The sequence below is a fragment of the Lepidochelys kempii genome, chromosome 5 (genome assembly GCF_965140285.1).
Source record: "Lepidochelys kempii isolate rLepKem1 chromosome 5, rLepKem1.hap1, whole genome shotgun sequence".
NCBI lineage: Eukaryota > Metazoa > Chordata > Testudines > Cheloniidae > Lepidochelys > Lepidochelys kempii.
Window position 1 is genome coordinate 97,270,751 of NC_136384.1, and position 24,938 is coordinate 97,295,688.

Below are 24,938 nucleotides of genomic sequence, written 5' to 3' on the forward strand. Positions count from 1 at the left end.
AATTGTTCCAAGATACCTGGAAGGTCCAAGTGCACACATGTACCATACGCCAGTGTGCCCTTATCCTTTCTGGTATAGCTAATGGGGAGGTACAAGAAGTGCATCCAGTAATATATGCAAGCACCTGGGGAAATGAAACAGGGTACTATGAAATAGTGCCAGAGGGAAATGAGGGATTATGGTGGATACCCAGAGAGGGATGAAAACAAATAATAGGAGCCCAATGAGAATGGGGCATCTTAATTTAAAAAAAAATAAAAAAAAAAGGAACTGGCATTTGGAATTGAAAAAAAAAGGGGGGGGGGAGTAATGTGACAATAAAACAATCACCACACTTGTAATAATTGAAAAAAAAATACACTTGCTTGAAAATATAAAATTATTTAAAAAGTTGCAGAAAACTTAAGATCTAAAATGTGTGTTTGGTATAATGTTGTATACCAAGTAATAAAATAAAATAAAATTAAATGGGTAATAATATTTCAAATTTGTAAAACAACTGTATTATTTCTGCTATGCTTCTGTTTTAAATGCCAAATATGTAAGCAGTATAAAAGTAAAGACAAGCTTTGAAGAAAACTTTTAAAATTAAATTGTCAGATTATGTTTTTAAAGATCATAAAATGAGGCTGTAGGTCAAAAGGAGACACATGATCCAATAATTGACATATTGGTACAATTGGCATGATTGGTGCGATATCACAATTACTTTGGATAATTGGATATCGAGTGAGGGACTGTTGAGACGATGCCAAATTATTATGAATTGCTGTGATTAAAATGAACGAATGTGATAAGCATGAGTTTTGTATGGCTTGGTATGCCTGAACTTGCTAGAGGATTCTGGGAGCAGAATACTTTTAGCATTAGATGAATGTTGTGGAAAACTACTGGAGGTGCTGAAACTGCATTTGAATGGTTAATAATGGCTCGATGGCCGTGTAAGTTTCAACATAGAAATTTGGAATATATCAGCAGAGAACCAGCTCACAAGATAAAAAAACACATACAATCATGCGATAGGTGGGCTTGGTGCAGGCTGACATGGGTCAAAATGACCCCTTTTGGATAACATCACGCTAAGAGCTTAAGTGAATGATGGATGAGAGGGTAAACCTTGATTGAGCTTTGGTCTGGGTCTGTTCTGCAGCCTCTCCTTCCAAATATTAATTAGAGAAAACCAGTGATAAATACTCACGAGGCATATTTCTGGGACATGTGACTCCTTTGAGAACAAAAAGGTATAAATGCTAAGCAAAGTAAATTAGTTAAGTTAGTTCCCCAATTAACATCTGAAGAGGTTCAAGACTGTGAGACAAAAGTCCTCGGGGTGACCTAGACCCTGCTTTGAGGGACATTTAACAGATCCAGTACCTAAAAGGGAAAAGAAGAGACGAAAAGAAGTCTCCAGCTAGAATTGGTAGATATATCTGCCTTGTTTGCTAATCAGGATTCTGTGTATGGCCAACATAGTTACTGAGGGTTTATGCTTGGGGAGCTAAGGTTTATAGGAAAAGACATGCACAGTGTAACCTTAACTACTTGTGTGATTCTTTCTCAAATAAATTATTGTGCATTAAGCATATGGGTTTCCAAATTCTCACTGGTACTGGTAACATCTGCCCAGCCATGGGCCATTAAAGATCCATTTCAACACTCCTCTTGATGCAGTGCATCATGGGAGTCATGGAGATGAAATCTGGCTGGGGAGCACAGCCTATAAAGGAGAATAGAGACATGACAACGGAACTACAACTCCTATGAGGCACCTAAGTAGTGTAACCAAATTAAACTATTTCTGGTTTTGGTCTATTTTGGTCTGAAGTATGTGGGTTTTGGGCCGCTTTTGGGATTTGAAACCTTTTGGGTTTTGGGGCACTCATTTTTTTTGCCAAAAAAAATGCAAATTTTCCATGGAAAGCAGATACTTTTCACAACAAAAATCTGTTCAATTGTAAACTCATTTTTCTGCCAAAAAACAATTTTGGTAGATCATTTTCAACTATAGAAAAAGGTACTTACTTACTATATGCAAAACTCAAGGAATACAAGGTCATGAAATACTAGAGAGACCCAACATGACATATAATTATCAATTAAACTTTATTTCTGTTCTGTATCTATCTGATTAAATTTCTCAGACCACAGACACTAATATAACTCATTCCAGGCTGATTATACAAGGTCTTAAACTGGTAAAGGCTGCTTGAACTTGACATGGAAACTTATTTGCTGTTAACTGATTTCTACTCTTAATTCATAGGAATTTCAAAACTAAAAAACACACACAGACATCAAATACCAAAGATTCTGATACCTGAGAACTCACCACTTTTCTGCTGGGTAGAATTTCATGTTTCTACTAAGACTGACTAGTTTAAGTAAGTCACCTCCTTGCTAAAACACACCCAGAGTAACATCATGACCAAGAGAGCTATTTAGGCAATGAAAATATCTTAAAGAAAGCTGAAGCTGCCAATAGAAATCTGTTTCTTTGGATTTTAGAAGCGCAGACCAGTAGAAGTATTGGTTTCCCCCAGAACAGATGCTAGTGGGGAGATGAACAAGGACTTGGCTTTCTACAAAACCTCAAATACAACTGAATTAAAGGAAAAGAAATGACAGTTTTCTTACAACAGACCTAAAAGCAATTGTCCAACCAGGAATCTAGTTCACTTGAGAATTGACAACAACAGCTGGAACCAAACAAGAGTCATTAGCCCTCCCTCAGAGCCATGCATATACACTGATGAAACAGACTCTCAAAAGTACTGGAGAAACCATCAAGATTTATTTGAAGTACTTGTGATATCCTAGAGAACTGCTGATGTAGTAGAAAAAGAGGAAATCTCAACAACCAAATAGAGAAAGAAAAGAATTTGTATTCGTGTCAGCAGAATAGATACAGGCACTAGCATCGCCAAAATTGGCAAGTGTGGAATCACTACAGATACCAGCACTGGCAAAGCTGCCTCATCTAGGCAGTACCTGGCTGAGGCCATAAGTAATCAGACTAGGGTGAATTTGGTTCAAGTACATCTACACTGCAGCTGAGAGTGTGCTCCCTAGCTCCAGTAGACAGACACGCAATAGTTCTGCTAAAGCTACTGCACTAAAAATAGCAGCATGCCTGGGTAGCCGAGATGACATCTCAGGCTAACTGCCTGAGTACAAATCCGCCCCCAAGCCCTGGGGACATCACTGAGTGGCTAGCTCAAGCTGCCACCCATGCTACCCCTAGCTATACTGCTAGTTTGATGAGCTAGCTCGAGTAGAGCGAGTGTGTGTCTGTATACTGGAGCTGGGAAGCATGTTCCCAGATGCAGTGTAGACATGCCCTGGGTGACCATTTCTTGAGAAAACAGGCAAATTCAGAAGGACTGAAATAAATTACAGCTGACTAAGTGACAAATAAATATTTCAAAATCTATTGATATTTTAATTATTATGGCTGCCCAGTACCCCAAACTCCTAGAGTGTCAGTAGTGTGCCAGGGGTACCACGACTAGGAGGAAAGTTCTGGAGATGTTTCAGCAGCTGGGCTTGCAGATGCTAGCTCTGGTATGCCACAGTATGCACTTGGACACACAGCTATGGGAAAGGGCATTTTACTAGGGCTGACAGGAAAGGGAAAGGTTTCAAATACCCTAGGTAAAGAGGCGTAAACAGAGTTCAGAGTGAGCAACAGCAGTTCTTGTTTGGGTCTCTGAGCAGCCCAATCATGAGTCAGGGCTCTGCAGGCCTAGTGTCTGGGCTACCCTTTCCAGCCCAGAATCTATTCCAGCAAATAGGTGCTTGCAGGGTTCCAGACAGGGTCAGTGTCTCCCACTGGGACCTCTCCACACTGACTCCCTGCCCAGCCACTGCTGCTCCACCCTAAATCCTATACAGTGTAACATCTGGCAGTCACAGGGCTGTTCCACACGCAGCTTTGTCCACAGTCCCTAAGGCTTCTCTACAGCTCCCTGATGTCATGCAGCTCCCACTTTCAAGCCTTAAACAGAACCTGGCCACTTCCTGGTTCAGGACCTTTCCTCTTACCTGGCCAGGGAAAAGGGAAGTACAGAGGGGTAAGGGCTGATGGGAGTGTAGTCCCTTGCTTTGCAGATCCATCACCCTATGTTATTTCAATGTTAAAAGAAGAATTAAAATAGCTAAAAGGGAAGGATGTAAGTATAGGTATCAATTTCACCAGCATGGGAATGATTTTGCTAATATCCATCAACACAATGAGCGTGCCCAATGTGAAATAGCAGCTTTCAGAACCTGAGTGATCAGACTCACCTGGGTGCTTCTGCAGTTGATAGAAATGTTGCAGTTCTTTTAACAGGAGCTCAGATCCTGCAGTGATGGAGGCCCTGTAAGAACCAGGATGGATGGATAGATAGAACTGAGTGAATACTGGCCCCTGCTGTGAGACAGGGGACAGTCTTTTGTAACCCTGATCCATGTTTTGTGACTGGAGCCAGAAAACAACAGCCTGTCTCTTCACAGCGCTTTTGTGCATCACACTTCTTCTTCTCTCCTGCCAATTCTGACTCCTGAGTGTTTTGCCAAATGTTATAGTAAGAAAGATGAAGAGGAAATAACAAAATGAGACTCAACCTGGACAAAGCCAGCTAACATTGCACAACTGGGAGGGGGCCATTCATCCAAGCAACATAGATATTCAATGTGTGGGAGAAAACTGGAAATCAGTAATATCCACAGGGACTTAGAAATGAGAGTGGGCAACAGAACAGTTATGACTTTTCAAAGAGATATGGCAGTAGAAAGGCAGATACATTTTGGGCAATGCTGGGAGAAGCTGCAGATCTTGCAGCTGAGAGATAAAAGACCCCTCTGTCAAAGGTCTCTCTGTCCTCACTGCCAAAACTTTGGTTCATGCCATGGTGCTCTCTCATGCCAAGAACTCTATCTTCCTCCTCTCTGCAATCCTTAGCTCTCATCTCTTCTATCTGTCCATCATGTTACAGATAAAACAATCTTCTTTCCCCAGCACTATGACCATGTAACTCCACTGGTTCCACTTTCATCCATGCAAAATTCAAACTTTCCATCATTTCTTTTAAGGCTCTGCCTATGTATCATCCGTCATCCCCTGTCACTCCCCATTCATACTCTGCTCATTCTTCTCACCCTCTTGCTCCCTCTCTTACTCTCATCTGGTGCCTTTTGTCATGCTCATTCCTTTGCTTGGAAGGACATCCCAATTCTTGTCAGAAGGACAAGAACCTGTCTATTCAGATATATCTCTGGAAAGTGTCATGCAAAGCTATAGTACTACATACATGTTTGATATAAGTAAAATATCATACTATATAACAATAAATCAATAGAAATAACAACAACAACACTACTAATAATAATGATCCCTAAGTGGCACTGGTAAGAGGACACTTGGGATCATTTCTCAGCACCAAAAAATAGTGACAAACTAGCAGGAGTTCAGAGAATGACAGCTGCATTTCTGGTAGAAGAGGACTCTTTAATCTAGAAGGCAAAGGTGTAACAAGATCTAATGTCTGGAAGCTGAACAAATTCAGACTAGAAATAAAGCTCACCATTTTAATAAGGAGGGTTTAACTACTGTAACAATGTACCAAGGGATGTGGTAGATTCTCCATCATTTGAGGTCTCTAAATTGAGATTAGATCTAGTTATAGAATTGCTACAGAAATCACTTGTTGAAATTCTGTGATCTGTGTTATACTGCAGGACAGGCTAGATGATCATCATAGAGCCTTCTGGCCTTAAAATTTATGAAACAATAGTTGTGTGAAAAAAGGGATTTACATGTGATGAAAGTATAAAAGACGAAAATAATCTAACTTGATTATGTGATGACTAGGGAGAGCAGGGACATAGTAAATATCTACAAAGTATGACCACAATCCTGCAAACTGCTGATCATAGGCAGACAGTTCCTCTGATTTCAGTGACTCTCTGGGCGGGTGCAACAATCCACCCATGCACAAATTGCAGTATTAGGGCCTACATTTGAATGACGGGGTCCGTTTAGTATTGTAGAGAGGATCTAACTGGCAATAATAGATTGAAATGAAGATAATTAAAATTAAGGCTGATCATTAGGAAAAAAATCTGGACAGGGAAGCCAATCAGAATATGGAATTGTCTTCCAAAGGAAATGATGGGGGACGTATAGTTTGGGACACTAGGGTACAGTTGTGTCCCGGCAAAGGGATGGGCTACTTAACTTAATAGGTCTTTACGTTCAGTCAAGGTTTCTTTAAACTGCAGGCAGAAAAAAAGGAAACCAGCATATTTTTGTAAGACTGGCCTAATTTACAATGAAAAAATGCTTTGCAGGGAAAGTGACAATGTATGGTTAACAACTTTGATGTTCGAAAACTGGGACTATAGCTTACAACTTCCAAAATAGCAAGTGACCTTTTTTATTTCTGATTTCAGTAGCACGGCTGGATTTTTATTTTTTTCCAATGAAGTTTCCTTATTTTAGGTTTCAGTAGAGATCTCAAAGGTTACCACCTCTCAAACATACATTGTGCTGGTGAGTTAAGAAGCTACCTACATCCAAGACATGTACAGAAAGCTGAATGTTCCAGGACAGGTCCACATATGACGTAAATCAGCATAGCTTGGAGCTACACAGATTTACATTAGCTGATGATTTGGCCCTCCATGTTTAATGTCAGTATCAAAAGATCCCAAACTGCAGTGCTGACGGTTCATAAGGGAAAAACTTAGACTTAGGGACAAATGCAGATCTGGTGTAAGTGGGTGCATTTTCATTTACTTGAATGACGCTTACACCAGCAGGGCATTTGGCCTGCTAAATATAAGCTACACATAGAATTATGTAGTCTATGTTTCCTACAGGCTCTTGAGTTTGTTCATTTGTTTCTCTTGTCTCATGAGAGAGTCTAGCTTTCTCAGCATCCCCTTCTTTTGCACTGGGAGCTGAAGAACTTTGAAGTGTGCCTCCTAAAATACTGATAATCATCCTCAATTAAAATGAATAATGAATTTTTAATTTGCCGCTTACCCTTAGGATCCAGTTGAGTAGCTAAGAGCTCATCTCAGCTTATATCCTAAGTTCAGCTCTCTTAGGGATCCACTTTGAATTAATGCTGCAAAAACACCACAGCTTTGTTTGATAGCTGTTGTAAGCATTTATGTCAGGTTTTTAAAATGTCACACAGCCTCTCAAGCCAAAAATCACTGATGGAGTGCCCGGGATATTGCTAGGCTGTTGTCCCATTACCATCCGAGTCCTAATTCTAGGTTTTGTGCTTTCAAAATAAAATGTTTTGCATTCTGTTAAAATATGGTCTCTATTCTCTATGTGTCATTTCATTAATTAATTTGTGGAATTTTTAGGAGGTGATAGAGTTATGAATGCAGAAAAAGGCAAATGAAGATGTCACAACTGTGGACCAAAGTGTATGCCCTTAATGTATATAGACTATTGCGCTGGCTGAAAAATCTCAAATTTAAAAATTTGTTGGGGAAAAGAAAGGGAAGGGGAAACTAATTTTTCCTGAAAATGTTTTTTTTTTTCTAATCTCTTTTTCAACCATTCGCCAAATGAGAATGCAAACAACAACAAAAATTAAAGTACCAATAGGCACAAACCTATTGTATTAATTTAATTCCCTGGTCTGAAATGATTGAATGCTAAGAGCAAAAGGACAAATAATATAGAAGCATGTGAGTGTGAATTTTCTGTGGCTTCTCCCTCACCTTCCCTTCAAATAAATCACTGTATTGTTTGCATCTCAACAATGTGACATTAAAAAAATGGAAACTATAATACATTTGAATAAAGCTCCAATCCTGCAAAAAGTTAGACCCCATACTCCCATCCAGAATTCAATGAACTGCATGAGGGTTTAAGGATACCTTTGCTGGAATTGGGACCATTTAGCAAAAGATGGATTTTCTGCCGATTAGAAACAAGGTTAGCTGACTGTAGAAGCACACACCACAGCAACTGAATAGTTAAAAGACTATAGGACGTGGACTCTATAAACAACATTTAATTATTACAGATATATTTTAAAGTATTTGAGATGATTTGCTTTGTGACTCTTTCCAGTGTGGAATCACAGCTCACAGAAAGACATCTTTATGCAGTCCTGGAGCATTAAAATTCAATCTATCTTGCAATAAGGGGCTGTCTTTATTTTTTATTATTGTTATTATTATTATTGTTAATATTAGAACAAGAAATAAATTTTCAGCTGAATTCACCTGGAAGGACAAGAAATTCCTGAGGGACAGGTGGCATTTTAAGGCTCTTGGAATTCAATCAGAAAATTTGTGGCCCACAATAATATTTAATAATTCAGAAGAGAATCAAACACACACAACCAAGTACATTAAAAACGACAGGACTTCTCATGTGCTTGAAGTTAGGCACTTGCTTCAGTACTTTGCTAAAATAAGGCCATAGATTTCACAAAATCTACGAATGAACATTTTGCCTTTTGTTTTTAATATTTTTTTAAAAAATCATGACAATATTCTAAAAGTAATTAATATCTTCCCTGGCAGTATTGGAAACTAATACAGACCAACACTGAGCAAGTGCATAGGAAATGAAACTGAATAGAAACAAAACTGGCCAATTTGAGTGATTTCATTGCAAACAGTAAACAAGAAACATATATGGTGAGACTTGCAGCCTAGCTTTAAGAGTCCCAATCTATATAGACCCTTGTGAAAGACTATTTCATTATTAAGATATTTTTCCTGATATCCTGCCTCAAGTGTCTGGTGTGTTAATTTGATCTCATTATGGCCATTTATATCCCACCATAAATAAATGCATCATGTTTCCCCATCTCCCATATACTTGTCATTCATCTACTCTTTTCTCGCATATAAGTCTCTAGCCACGTAGTCATTTTTGTTACTGTTCTTGAACTCTCTCCAGTTTGTGAATATCTTCCTCATGAAATAAAACAGATGTTTAAAATTAACAGTGCCCAGTCATTTCTTCCAATGCAAGACACAAGTTACTAATGAAGGTGGGAACAGCAGCATAAACAATATTAAAAAGGAAGTACAACATTCTCAACCGTGAAATAGTAGATAGTGACAAACAATGTGGTTTTCCAACACATCTACTGTACAGGACACATAGTATTTGAAAATGGAGATGTGGTTTTGTGAAAAGAACCTGTGATGCATATTCCCCATGCATATATTCTAGAAAATGCACTATAGATGTATAAAGTAAAGCTGCTCCAAGCAGCTACAAGCTATACCGGCTCACCTGTGCTCTAGTGTGACTATGGTTAAAGGGAGTTCCACAAAGAACACATGTCAGAGTCTGAGACAATGTTAATTAGTGTGAGAGAGCAATGCTTTATGGACTTGACATGCAGAATAACAATATACAGAGCAGGAAGGGGATCAGCCAGAGACAACGTAAACCTTAAGACGAGGGGAGGATAAATGCTGGAAAACAAAGGCTGCTCAGATGGTGCAGCAGGTGTCTAAAAAGGAAAGAAGGTACAGAAACAGAATAGTACAACTCCAGCACACATTTACTCTCACAGATACCAAAGCATTTCTGTGCTTCTGTGTGGCATGGACATCACTGTAGCAGTTGGCATAGCGTCACAAAGGTGCTCTTCCCTCCATCGCCTGCCCTGCTGACACCTCTCTGGATTTCTATCATTCATGTCAGTTACTGTTCATTTAGGGGCCCTAACACTTACTTTGCAGCTACTCTACTTCCCATTTCCCATCCCCAATTGTTCTTGCAACTTCTGTGACCCATTCCCTCCAGAACGTCCTCATCATGGGCCAGTTATGATGGTACCAGTTGCCAGATTAAATTACTTCTGCTACTGACTTTGCTGCTCCATGCCATATACTTTTGTTTGATTAAATGGCCATCCCTCTGACATTAAATGGGCATGGTATATCTCATTATTCATTACAATGTACTGGCTGTAAATTGATCTTTTATAATTTTTTATTATGTGCCAACTGTGTTCAGGGCACTATGCAGAACAAACACAGCCATGATCCCTGCCCTGAAAAGAATACAATCTTTCATCACAATATTTCATGGGAAACGTGTGGTTACGTGATGATCCGCTTATTCTGCACATCTATAGAGGTATTTTTTCTAGATACTTTTTTGTGCACTCAATGGAACGAACTCGTTTTTATCAGTTTACAATAGAAGGAGTTATTCCCATTTTTTTATTTAGACAATGTTCCTTTAAGAAAATTTAAAATGCAGCCTATTTCACTGGCCTATATTTAACATCTTGGAGTACAATCCATGGTAAAGTCTGTTCTTGCTTATTAAAATTTGTAAGTACATTTAAATTTATTATTATTTCTAATTCATTTGGAAAAGTGGGTCAAAACAGTCATAAAAATCACAAAAATGTTGCCCCGATTTTTTCCATCAAAAATGTAAATGAAAAATGTCACTGAAATTATGACTTTCAAAATGTACCATCCATCTCTATTTATTTGTATTACAATTACAAATTTGTAGTGTAATTCTCCAGGTCATGTATGTAGGGTCTAATAATAAGAATTTCTGTTGCAAGCTGGGGGCTCATCAGTTGGACGCAACAGAGGAGGCCAGTTACCTGGACAGATGACTCTGAGCCACCAAAGCTATGTGGGTATGAAAAAGCCAATGCAAGCCTAGAATGTATTAGCTGAGGCATTTCCAGTATTAATGCCATTGTACAAGGCACTGGTAAGACCTCACTTGGAATACTGGGCACAGTTCTGGCCACCTGTGTTCAAGAAAGATGAATTTAAACTGGAACAGGTGCAGAGAAGAGCTACTAGGATGATCAGGGAAATGGAGGGCCTGTCTTATGAGAGGTCTATCAAAAAAAAAAAAAAGAGGTTGAGCTGGGATACGATTGCGGTCTATAAATACATTAGGGGAATAAATACCAGGGAGGGTGAAGAGCTATTCAAGATGAAGGAAAATGTTTTCACCAGAATAAATGGATATAAACTGGTCACAAACTTAGGCTGAACATTAGAAGAAGGTTTCCAACCACCACAAGGGTGAGGTTCTGGAACAGCCTCATAATAGGAGTTATGGGGACAAACAACTTGATTAGTTTTGAGAGAGAGTGGACAAATTTATGAATGCAATTGTATGACAGGGTTGTTTGTAATGGGGGCAGGGCTCAAAAGTTTCTGTCCTATGTTCCTAAAGCTCATGCTTCAAGAGTTCAGCTGGCTAATAGCAGGGGTCAGGAAGGGATTTCCCCCCATCTCCCAGTGTATTCAAGGAGTGGGTTTTTTTAATCTCCTTCCTCTGAAGCATCAGGGATGGACATGACTGGAGATGGAATAGTGGGTGGGGTGGGCCAGGACTCTGACGTGGCTCCAAGCATTCTCTCTCTCAGGTACTTGGCTGGCTGGTTCTTGTTCATAGGCTCAGGGTCTAACTGATCACCATATGTGGGGTCGGAAAGGAATTTCCCCCAAAGTTGTTACTTTAGATGGTCTCACCCTCCTTTGCAGTGTGTGGGTGTGGGTCACTTGCCAGGATTATCTGGGTATATCTCCCTTAGTCATTTCCCTGACATTTTAGGGACCTCAAGCACTGTGTCCCTCCTGTTTTCTGGCTGAGGCCCATAATTATCTAGTCTCCTGTGAGTTGCATTGCTTTGTCTGATTTTGGTTGTTGGGTTTAGTGCAATGGTGGTGTTGGTGTCCTGTGATATACAGGAGGTCAGACTAGGGGATCTAGTGGTTCCATCTGGCTTAAACTCTGACTCTTACAGTAATGCCCCAAACTTCCCCAAAACATTGTCCCGGGTGCTGTACAAACTCATTTCCCAAGGAAAACTGCCTTCCCACCCAACCCCCCAACATAATATACCATAAACAAAAAGGAAATAAACTTTAAATCACCCTAGGCAGAACTCTGCTTAAACTTCTACTTAGAACATTCACCTCCACAACAAACTTAAAGGGAAATATTTAAAGGGCTTTGAGTCTAGCGTAAATTGATCAAACCCCAATTAGGAACACTGCCAGCGGCCATCATTTGTAACATTATAGTGACTTTATTAGCAGGTCTACAACTGACATGTGAATTGATTTAATTTTAAGGAAGCTGAATCCCTTTCAGAGATATATTGAAGTGATTTTGACTTGTTAGACTATGGTCTGGATCCAAAGCCCATTGATATCAATGGGAGCTTCTGGCTGGTAAGCAATTTGAAAATCAGGCCAGTTATTTAGGTGTTTAAATATTGGCCTAGGTGCTTAACTTAAAGCCCTTATTTGTGAAAATCTTGTTTATTTTCAAAGACTGCATCATGAGTTATACTGCAGACTGAATTCCCCCAAAAGTCATTACAGTTCAGTAAGCAATTAAATATGCCTTGATTACATTGTAACAACATAGTAAGTTATTTATGTACATTTAGTTCATTTTAAACTGTCACATTGTGTAACAAACGCTAATAAGGCCACTGCATATATCTATAATTAGGTTGTTTTAGGTTAATTTTAACCCTATGACACATGACAACTTGCTTGAATGAGAAACAAGGCATTGTAAAACTAGCAAACTTTTCAGTTTAAAAAAATAATCCTCTGCATTTCTGCAAACTTATACAGTACTTTTTGAGACCAAATCAAACATTTATTTCTAAATGATAAGCCCAGAGCAGCTAAAAAAATCAGGTTTTACAGTGAAGAGGAAACCAAAAAAAGGCTCTTAGGTTCAGTATCAGCTGAAGCGAGAAAGATGAAGGTGTTTCAGTTTTGGCATGTTCTAGTTTATTCCTCTGCTTTTCTGTCCCTTTGTGTGATGTAGCTGAAACAGTTTCTGACTGAGGAAAGCTGTCAAATTAGTTTTAAATCTTGCCATATACCGCTCTCTCTTTGTGAGTTTGAGTGAACGTATGAGAGGGGAGGGGAGAGAGAGAATTAACAAAATAGTTACCGTGATAGTTACAAAATTAAGGGTTGGGTTTTTTGGTCTAAACTGAGTCAGATGTGCTGAAATGGGCATACAACTGTCATATTAATTTATTTTGACTATCACCTTTAAATAGGTATGGAAAGTAAGGTTATGATGGTGTGGAATAGTGCCCAAAGGGTGTCCGTGGAATACACACGTTGGAGTAGTTTAATTAGTCACTAGATGGCAACGTTGCTCCATTGAAATATAGCTTTAAGACATATACTGTTGCTGTACTTGAGGGGATTTTAAAACAGGAGTTGAGAAATGTGACTTCATATCACCTCTGTAAGAGGGATCTTAAAATATGGCCTGGGAAAGAGAGAAGCAAAGAGACACACAAGGCTCACAGGGCTACAGTTACAGATGTATCAGTTTGTTCTGGTTTATTGTGCATGTGTGTTGCAATGGCAAGATAATCCTATAGAGTAGGTGGGTTTTTAACATTGTACTTGGCAGTAGTATTTTTGACATTTTTGAAATATTAAGAAGACATTTTTTAATTTTAAATATATTTTTATGGAGGGAGATGGGTTACAGTACGACTCTGTCAGTCTCCAGAGTGTCCCTTCAAGTAACATTTGACTGAAAAGATCATCTTAAATTACATGCCCGCTGAAATCCAACTCAGCAGAGAAGACAAATTCTGGAGTGACTGAAGCAGGAGTTAGAGAAAACAGAATTCATACTCTTGGGGACATATTTTTTTCAACAGTCAGGTTATGTCTACCCCTCAGCCTATGTTGGCAAAATGTATGTCGCTCAGGGGTGTGAATATTCCACATCCCCTGAATGACATATATTATACTGACATAAGCGCTCATGTACACAGTGCTATGTCAGCAAGAGAGCTTCTCCCGCTAACACAGCATCTGCTGCTCGCGGAGGTGGGTTTTTTACCGCGATGGGCGAGGTCTCTCCCATCACCATCTTCACCAGATGTGCTGCAGCAGTGCGACTGTAACAGCTCAGCTGTGCTGCTGCATGTATAGACATACCCTTAGAAATGAAACATACTACATGGTCTTGCAAGAAAGTTTGGTGCTATCATAGGAACCTGGTATATGAGGCAAAGCATAGAGCTTCAGTTCAAAGTGCTGCTGAAATCCCAATAGAATGTCAGCATGGAGGGATAGATCCAGCTCCCATTAAAGTCAATGAGAGCTTTTCCATTGATATGAAGGGGAGTTGGATTCGGCCCTTAAAATGCATCAGTGAAGGAGCCAAAAGCTTTTAAAAATTAATATCTCATATAAAAATGAGAAACTGTGTGCTAAATTCCTGGTTGTCAGAGTGCTTTAATAAATAATAATAATAATAACAACAACACTTTACTGTATATAATGCTGTTTATCCAAGGACCTTCAGCATTGTTATACACTGAACCGAATCACGGTTGAAACCTTCAAGGTATTGAGCATTGTTGTTTCTGTGGGGCTATCTGAACCCTTAACTGGAAGTTATTGTGCCCCCGACCTCAACCCATATTTTGGTTTTCTTTTCTGTTAAATACCAGTCAAGGGTTTTTAACTTTAAATGTAACTGTTTATTTTTGCCATGTTGCAGACCTCACTTTGCTTTTGGTTTCTGGTTGAAGGCAGGGTCAGGGCCAGCCCTTCATTTTGCAGGGGCCTGTGTGAAATAAAACATACACTCCTCCTACACAGCACACTAAAGAGTGGCTGCAGGTGTTAAAGCACGTTAGTTCATTCACAGTGGTGAAGGCTGAGGGGATAATATCAGGCCAGATGATGTCAACATTGTTCACTATTTCACAGTTGCTTATTTTAGGAGAAACTTGTAGATACACAAGGCTGGCAGGTGCAGCTTAAGTAGATTACCACCACTTCCTGCCCGCTGTTAAGAGCTGATGTAAAGAGCTACTAGAGGAAGCCATTTCTGATGCACGACAACATTTTTAGTGGCCCTATAAAACCCAGGAATTATGCTATGCAATCAGGAATGACATCTATCTTACCTATTCACTATTTGCATATGTATATATAGATATAGACACTCCTGTAACACTCTCCACAGTTGTATCCCCGAATAGGCTTTTTCCCCACCCTCACCAGGTATAATAATAAATTGTTCTCCTTCTTCTGTGGATTTTACAGGAACTAAGGGGATGGGGCTTGCTCCTTTCCCTCAAAATAATATTAAATGACTATCAACTTTCCCATTCATCTTCCACAGCAGCCAGTTGTCTTGTATTGGACCCCAGTCTTGCCAAGAGATTCACCAGTGTAAGTGTGGTATTAGGAACTGTACCTTAAAATAGTTTAGTATCCCAGACAGGAAGTTATACAGAGGCAGTTTGAACTGTGTCCCTGAATAATGAGGATTTCTTTCAAGCCTCTTGGACCCAGAGTCATTACTGAACACCACAGTGGAATCCCCTGCAATCAAAGGGACTCCTTATAAAATGAGAGAAGTGATTTAGCTGATCATAGCTAGAGCAGTGATAAATTCAGTGGGGTTATCAAACCCTTGTTCTGCTGCAGTCCACACAGACTTTTATCTCATGAATTTCACTATGAATTTCAGGTTCGAAACCCCAAAATAAAAAGGTAAATTCTGTCAAATCTGCCAAATTTCATCTGCTTTGTTCTAATGGTTCATGATTCTTGGAGAACAGTTTCCATCACTCTTGAAAAAGAAAAAGAAAAAGAAAAAGAAAAAGGGACCAGATCCTTAGCTGGTGCAAAGCTGAGGATCTGCCCCTATATATTTATTTCATTTTAAAAACATATTGTAAGTAGTCTTATTTTATTTAGCTATGTAATAGGAATCAGGATATTGGAACATATTTCTTTCAATAAATAGATTTTCCAGTTATCAAATGCCTTAGTTTTGCATCTATGTTTAATTATCCACAAAGCCTGTTTATTGCTCCATATGTTTCATCATGAACATTATTTCTTAGCTAGCAAAAAGACTTCACAGTTTTGCTTCTACGCCCTGGATGCTGCTTTTGATTATATATATCCTGTGTTTAACAGAGGACAGTCATTTTACCCTCTTAGCACATACTGTGACCAGATCATGTACAGTTATACAGGGAACTATTCAACCGCTTTGAATGAATGCACTATGTTTCTAAATACAATGTGGAAGCCTGGAATTTAACTACTATTTGTCAATATTTCCTCCTACAGGCCTATTTGCTGTTACAATACTTAGGAACACAAACTGGCATGCAGTACTTGAGTATCTAGCCCATAAAAAAGCCTCATGTTGCCTTGACATGATAGGACCCTGTTTTTTTAAAATATCAATTGGGTATCAGTAGTGAACTTCAAAATGAAGAGATGAATATGACATTAACACATCTACATTTTCATTACTGATATTAATGGATGTGAACTTAGATTCAGAACATAGTGAAGATTATTATTTTTTTAAAAAGGTCTAAAAATAACATGGTTTTTAAAGAACAAATCATGCCAGGCAAACCTGACCTATTTTTAATAAGAATTACAAAATTAGTACGTGAAGAAGGGACCATCGACAATGTATAAAGCATTTGATAGGGCATCTCATGAAATTTTATTTATAAAATTAAATTGACTTTTAAGTGAACACCATGACATGGACTGCAAACTGGCTGATGGGCCATGAACAAAATGCTCAAAGGCAATTTATTCAATTGCAGCAAGTTGTTTAGCTGGGTGCAGCAGGGATCATTGTTAGGTTTAATTCTACCAATATTGAACATTTTGTCTAATAATCTGGAAGAGAGGATTCGCCACATGTTATTTAAATGATCAAATTATTCTAAATTGTAAGGAAGTGCAAATGTAAGTGAGGAGAGAGACAATTTAAAGTGACCAAAAGAGGTTAAAAGTATGGGTATAGAAAAAGGGGATTCAGCCTTGGAAATATGCACACCAATATATCTTGGGAAGCTAGCCCCAAATGAGAAATTCGATGTGTGGGAGAAAAGAACAAAGCTCTAATATGAAAAGAGATGAAGGGGCTACGGTGAGCAGCAAAATAGAGATTAGTGGGCATATAAAGTGGAAGCAAAAACGGTCACTGTGATTCTGGATTGCCTCTGCAGAGCCAACATGTCCCAAACCATGGAACCATTTGTGTCTCTCCATTTCTCCACATGATTCCCATGAGAATAAACTTGCAATCAGTTTTGGGTATCTCAGTACCAAAGAGATGTAAAGCAATTTACGGGAGTTGAATAAAATATAGCAACATGTATTTTGGCTGCAGAGTTTGAGAGATTGATTCTTGAGGTAAGATTAATAGAGTGGGTATAGTACCAACTGGCTAAGTGACAACTAAGGAGCAGCAAGATAACCAACTAAAAGTATTTTAAGAATGTAAACAGAAGAGGAAAATTTAATCTGGAAAACTTCCTAACCATGAGATTGGCTGGAATGCTTCCAAAGAGTAGTAAGAATTAATGGAACATTAATGTCACTTGGGACAGTTAAAGCAAGACTGAGTAAATCACAAGAAAATATATTATAGGGAGCAATCTTCACTGGCATAGGATCAACTTAATACATCCTTTCCATCTCTATTTTATATTATTCTCTATCATTTTCACATAGTACAGGCCATAACTCAGGAGAGCACTTCTACTCACACAATAGTTAAGTACATACTTAAATTTAAGCCCAAGCTTCAATTTCACTGAAGACAACAAGACATAATCACATGCTAAACATTAAGTATATGCTTAAGAGATATCCTGAATGTGGGGAGAGGGGACTTAAGCATGTGCTTCAGTGTTTTCATATATTGGGACCATGGACTGCAGAGCAGTTTTCCAAAAGTTCAAGTAATATAGCATTAGCACATCTTTTCTATTTTGTTTAAACATACCTCTTCACTAAGAGTGAGTCAGGTAGTCAGAATTGTTTATATATAACTGGAAAGTCAACAAAAGGACTGAAGAGCTGAAAAATATGTTGATTTCTTATTTGTACTAAGCTACATACAGTCATTGTACTGAACAGTTCATTCCCTTGTGAATAATATTACTGGTTCCTGCAGTTAAAGACACAGGGAACATCTCTCAAACTAACAGGATCTTTCAGAATGGAACAAACTTGATGTCAGTGGAAATTCAGTAGAACCTCAGAGTTCCGAACACCAGAGGAATGAACTGACTAGTCAACCACACACCTCATTTGGAACCAGAAGTACGCAATCAGGAAGCAGCAGAGACAAAAAAAAAAGAAGCAAATATAGTACAGTACTTTGTTAAATGTAAACTACTAACAAAATAAAGGAAGAATTAAACAAAAAAAGATGTTATAAGATAAGGAAACTGTTTCTGTGCTTGTTTCATTTAAATTAAGATGGTTAAAAGCAGCATTTTTCTTCTCACAGTAAAGTTTCAAAGCCGCATTAAGTTCAGTTGTAAACTTATGACTATTTCAGAGTTCTGAACAACCTCCATTCCTGAGGTGTTTTTAACTCTGAAGTTCTACTCTATGCCAATTGACACTAGTTGAAGATCTGGTCTTAAGAGCATCCACAGTAGTTTTCATTCATTAAAACAAAACAAACAATCAAACAAACAAACAAAACAAAACCACTTGGGTAAAATTTCAAAAGGCCCTATGACCAATTTTTAAAAGTAACTTAGGCACTTAGGCAGTTAAGTTTCACAAAGGGCTAGATCCATAAAGGAAACGTAAACTCCATAGTGCAATACCGAATGTTTAGAGTTCTGCCACCTACTGAAATCCTTAGCTGTAACTTGGTCACTGGGTCAGAGAGAAAGTGAGAATGACTTTATAGCCAAGTGGTTAGCACACTGTCCTGAGAGACCTGGATTCCAGGCCCTGCTCCAATGACTATTTAAGTATTTCATAAAAAGTGGAACACCTTCAACAGGAGAGATGTGCTTTAGTGTTTTCCTGTATTGGGACCATGGACTGTAGGGCAGTGAGAGAGATTGAGAGAGATCCACCTTATATACGGAATACCATATAGCCCAGCAGCTAGATTACTCACCTTCTTCCTTTCTGTTTGTGTGGAGCCTGATCTGGTAGGCATGCTCTACAGTGGCCTCTGAGAATGCCTACGGATTGGCCTCCACAGGCGAGATAGATGAGGGAATTCCTAGCTTGAGGATCCTGCTGGAACTGAGGTAGCATCAGGATTTAGGCAGCGTGCATGCCCACTGGCAGAAATGTAGGCTCATCGGGGACTTTACCAGTGAAAACTTAGCAATCTAGGGAATTTAGGTGCCTACAGGGTTAAGTGGTGACTGAGCAGAGGTTTTGAGGATCTAAATTTGGACTTAGGTGATAGTTAAGTGCCTAAATTCCTTTGTGGATGTAGCCAAAAACCTTTGCTTAGTCCAACTTTCCCTACCCAAATTTGGAGCTAGTATAAGGCTGCTCAACCACCAAATGGTTTTCAGTTTCACTAAGTGGAGAGAGTGAGAATTCTTCCTGTGCTGAGTTCCAAACTCCTCTGATTAACCCTCATGCTCCTCAACCTTGTTCCATCCTCAGGAAGCTAAAGTTACCCCGAATATATGGGATCAGAGGGAAATTTAGGGAAAGGAAAGGGTGAGTGCCAACTCAGTGCTCACTAAATTGTCTCATTACAGTGTGTTGAAGAGGCAGTTGTCTGATGTGCTCACCTCTGGTATGATCAGAGGGAGTGGAAGATCAAGGTGAGCCCAGCTCAGTTTTTTGCTAGGAAAGCAAGGAAAGGATGAAGATTTAGGCAGGGATATTGTTTTATCTGAGTGACCCTGAAGGACGAGAGAGTTTGGGCCTGATCTAAAACCCACTGAAGTAAATGGAAAGACTCCCACTGACTTAAGTGTCTGGGTCAAGCCCATAGAGAGCCCAAGAAACACTGGGGCAGCACCTCATCATCCCCACCTGAACAATCTACTGCAGTGTTTCTGTTAGCACACCACAGAAGCTATTGGTCCCCTGGTGCAGGTGAGTATTGGTTCACAGTTTTTTAGATAAACAAGTAGCAAATAGGCTGATGGTACAAATTACAGCAGCATCTTTACTCTCATTACAAAGTCCCTTCCTACACAAGATACTTCAGGGTCACAAGTGGTGGTATCTCTTAGACTTGACTTTTCTCCTTTGTTCCCACCCCAGATATCTTTAGGCACAAATTGGAAATGTGACTCTTCCAAAGCATATAGTCACGTTTGCACAAGCCAAGTGTATAAAACATTCAGTTTTCAGAGTAACAGCCGTGTTAGTCTGTATTCGCAAAAAGAAAAGGAGTACTTGTGGCACCTTAGAGACTAACCAATTTATTTGAGCATGAGCTGTAGCTCACGAAAGCTTATGCTCAAATAAATTGGTTAGTCTCAAAGGTGCCACAAGTACTCCTTTTCTTTTTGCAAACCATTCAGTGTGTGCAAAGAGCTCAAGGATTTGGTTTTCTGAGAGTGAACCTACTTTAGTTTATTTTTTTACTGATGTTATAGATCAGTGGTTCTCAACTGGGGGTCTGCGAGTCATTTCAGGAGAGCCACTGGGCCCCGTGGATGAAGACTGAAGCCCCGAGCCCCAATGCCCTTCACAGGGCTAAAGCCCAGAGCTACAGGGCTGAAACCCGTAGCTCTGAGCCTCAGTACTCCTGGCTGAAGCCCCAAGCCCTAGCCCCACCCACAGGATTGAGCCCAGAGCTGTGGGACTGAAGCCAGGAGCCCTGGTGCCACCCCGCAGGGCGGAAGCCCCAAGTCCAAGAGTGGGAGTTGGGAGTGCACAGAGGGCGTTGTTCCACCCCCTCCCCACAAAATGGCAGTGCCTTACCCAGAGCGGGGCAGTCCTGGGGGCAACTCCACACTGTCCCCCACCTCATTCTCTACCCCAAGAGGCCCTGCCCCCTGGCCAGGTCAGAAGGGGGAAGTTGGAGCCAGGCACTGGAGGGCAGCTGCTGCCATGAAGAGGGCAGCCACAGAGCTCTCCTATCTCCTGCGGCTACTGCTGCTGCTGATGGTGCCCAGGGTTGTGGCTGCTCCTCAGCTCCCAGCTTTTACTGCTGGAGCAGTTGGTAAGAGCCACCAAAGTGGGTGACCCGACTCCTGGACAGCAGAGTCCTCAGGCAGCAGTGACCGCAGGACTGGGAGCGTTCCTGGGCTCCTGATACGCAGCCCCTAGCTACCCCTCTCCCTACACCCTGAGCTACCCCCGTGCCTGCACACAGTCCCTAGCTACCCCTCTCCCTGCACTGAGTTACACCCCTCTCTCCACACAGCCCCTAGCTACCCCTCTCCTTGCACTGGGCTACACCCCTCTCTCCATGCAAATCCTAGCTACTCCTTTCCCTGCACCCTGAGCTACCTCTCCTCCCTGCACATAGCCCCAGATACTCCCTGCCTCAGCCTGCACCTTGAGTGGTTTTCAAACTGAGCTGAGCCCCACTCCACCCTCCCATTTGTTTTATAAATTTTGGTTCCAGCTTTCCTGTCCCCTGATAGGCTGGATGGACTGCTGAGGTGAGTCAGGGGGTGGAGGTGGTGATCCCTCCCTGAGCCACGCTACGCAGAGCTGGCCTGAGCCCTGCTCCCCCCGAAAATGGAAGTCAAACTACGCCTACGCCCAAGGACACCCCCCGCCCCACCTGCCCTGGAGTTTTTATAGCATGTTCGGGGGTGGGGGGGCTCAGATAAAAAAAAAGTTAGAGATTACCCTTTCCCTCTTGTTTTTTAATTAAACCCAATTAGAGAGGTGTTACCCTCTAATTTTATTCTAAACCACAACTGACTCAGCAGTCATCACTTGTTGAGGTGGGAAGCTCTTAATTAGAAAGCCAGCCTCTTGTTCTTTCTTTCTTAGAATAGAATACAGTGCTTTCGGCTGAGTGTGTACACATGAGAGCCTGAGCCATTTTATTTCGTTAGAAACCTTCCCTAGAGTGTGACCAAAAGAACATTATTGTTCACCCAAACACAGCCTTTTTAACTGAAACAGCTGGCAGAAGGCTTGCACTGGCAGCTAAAGGAAAACTGTAGTAAGACGTATGCCTAAAACATCGAGTGAGTTAATCAGGAGAATACAAATCACAGCCTATATCGGGCCAGATCTTCATCTCAATTACACTGCTTTTAAATCAAGAGATCAGTGAAATTACTCCAAACGTACATCTATGTAACTGAGATCAGAATCTGGTGCTCATTTTAATAAACACAATAGAATGAGCCACCTTAGGGACTCTCTGTTTTGACAAGAATATGTATAGCTGTCAGAAAAGATCATTAAACCCTTCTGGTAATGAGCTCATTTGAAACAAGCTCCCTGTTAGTAATTATTACTTGGTTTTGATTGATTCATCAGTTGCTTTTGGTGTTCCATTTTCATAAACAGTTCATGAATTGCTGAGTTAAGAAATGTAATAATTATTTTAGAATGTCGTAAACTCAGTCCACAACAAAAGGCCCAGCTAGCCAGCCAGCCAGCCAGCCCTGTTTCAGGACCAGTCCATTCTAAATGAATCGGCTGTGTACCATATCAGTTAGAACTGGACTGCAATTTATTCAACAACAAAGAAAGTCAAATGGAATAGTGAATGCTTGAGGAGTGAGAGTTTTTCTTACCTATTTCAGTCATGGTTATCCCCGGAGCTAACTGCCCATTGTTGAAAGAGCTATAGGTAAACAAGTTTGGTACAGAAGTGAGGTCATAGATAGGTTCCTGCTTTATCTGTTTGATTCCAGTCATGTCTAACCCAGACTGATCTGGGGAGGGCTGGGCAGAATCCACATTATAATAACCCTCGGACTTTGGCAGGTCAATGACATGCCCATTTGAGTAAGTGCCACCAGTTTCGTTGTTCAGGTTGCTCAAGCCATTACTGATGCTGCTGCTGTATACCCTGGCAAGGGCTTCTGCCTCACCACTCTGCTGCTGCCGTTGCTCCTGTAATCGCTGCTGGTGCTTCTGCACTTCAGCATACAGGCTGTCCCTCTGCTTTTTGGACATTCTTCCAAATTTCACAGCTGAAAAGCAAACCATAACAGAAACCATTGCTCTCTTTTCTTAAATTGTTTCCCTTTTAACATCACTTTTGCCCTGTCTTTCTGCTGGGGAAATCAGAGATGACACAAATCTGCAGACTACCCACGTATTATGAAAGCTGAAGCAGTATGCTCTTGGATTTGCAAGGTACCAACGCTGCTCCATTTTGACAGACAGGGACTCAGTCAAGCAACATATTTCTCCCTGCTGTGAATGTTAAAAAGACCTGGCATCTTTCTCTTCTCTCGCTGTGTTCACTTCACAACAACCCAGAGGTATATAAAACTTACAACCTTTAGATTTGTATCCCATGTGCTTTATCAAGTTGCTCCCAAACCTTTAAACTATGCACTAACTGATTAGTGCCTTCTGATGAAAGCAAATCCTAAAGGCCTGTTATTGAAACCTTTCAAGGGGCTATTATCTTCACACTCCTACTTTTTTTTAAACAACATTATAGGTTAGAGTCAGGACCTGCAGGGAAACAGCAGACTTGAAGGTAAGCAGCATAAATGAATGGCACATCTCATTTGGATTTGCACAATCATATTTTACCTAATCTCCATCGATAAAATTTGTACATTCTTCACTGTTGACAAATGAAGGAAATAGTGTTACTTTTAGAGTAAGTCAGCATCAGAGTACAAACTGGATTCTCTAGCGCTTGAAATCTTTAGAGACTCATGTCTTCCTAAAAGGTATGCTCTAATTCAAGCATGAGTTATTAGGCTTGATGCAAGAATTACTGGCTGAAATTCTATGGCCTATGTTATACAGGAGGTCAGTCTAGATGATATTAATGGTCCTTTCTGGCCTTAAAATCTATTAAATATTTTTGGGCAAATCTGGGAAACTTCAGCCCAAAGATGGTAAATAAGCTTTTAGAACAAATGAGGTCACTTAGTGGGCAGAAGATCTAGAGGGGGAAGAAGAGGGTATCAAGGATGGAGTCCTGAGGGATACCAATACAGAGCACAAGGGAGGGACACCAGGACATTCCTTTTTGGGAATGTAATTATAGAATGGTTATTAGCCAAGATGAGAGGGATGGTCTCCCTAGCCTCTGTTTGCCAGAAGCTGGGAATGGGTGACAGGGGACAGATCACTTAATTAACTGTTCTGTTCATTCCCTCTGAAGCACCTGGCATTAGCCACTGTCGGAGGACAGGATACTGGGCTAGATGGACCTTTGGTTTGACCCAGTATGGCCATTCTTAATGAAGCATCAAATACTCCTTTCATGTGGTATGAGGACAAGTGTTTTCCAAAGCCGCTGAATTACTTTAGATCCTTCTACTTATTGTGCTAAATTTAGAGACAACATAAGTGACTGCTGAAGATGGGCCTGATTCTCATTTACACTAGGGCCACTTTATACTTCTATTTATATCCTCTTTCAGACCCCCTTATGATAGTCAGATCCTATAAGTCTGTGCGAATGTGAGTGTAACTTGCAATCTGAGGGAGCTGAAAGATGTGCAAGAAGAGAAGAAAAGCACCAAAGAAAGCAGGGTGCAAGAAGGTATATCAGATAACAGCTCCATCAGGGATTCGATGGATTCATTTAGGGATTCGATTCCCTGCTATGGCCCTGCCTTTCCATCCCCTGAGCATATAAATTATATCTCTTTACACCGTCATTTGCATTACCTATGGATCCTGCCCATCATTCACTTCTCGCTCTTATTTTAACCTCAGCAGATGAGAGCAGGGAGGGCCAATCCACAACTACTTTATGTTGAAAAATGCAACTACATATTTTCTTTAATTTTAGGGCCTCAGTAATAGAAACAAACACCCACTGTTTATGCTCATTATATTTTCATTAATTGGGCTCTCCAGCTGCTGTCAATTAGCATCCTGCCTCTGTGTGATAGAAATTAGTCTGTTATTAGACTGAGAGTTAAAATTCACATATGATTTCTTTGTAACAATGAAAAAAAATCAATAAAGGCAAGACTATTTATATTACAGTGTTTATACTTGTAGAGGTTAGAGCAGGGAGT

At 40.3% G+C, this 24,938-nt stretch overlaps 1 protein-coding gene across 1 annotated transcript in view; it reads right to left on the minus strand.

The window, feature by feature from the left end:
* The window catches only part of RORB (RAR related orphan receptor B), a 208,152-nt gene that overhangs the window by 26,160 nt on the left and 157,054 nt on the right, over window positions 1–24,938 (minus strand). The window contains exon 4 of the mRNA XM_073346242.1: window positions 22,512–22,913. Coding sequence (XP_073202343.1) covers window positions 22,512–22,913 — 402 coding nt within the window. The remainder of the gene's footprint in view (window positions 1–22,511; window positions 22,914–24,938) is intronic.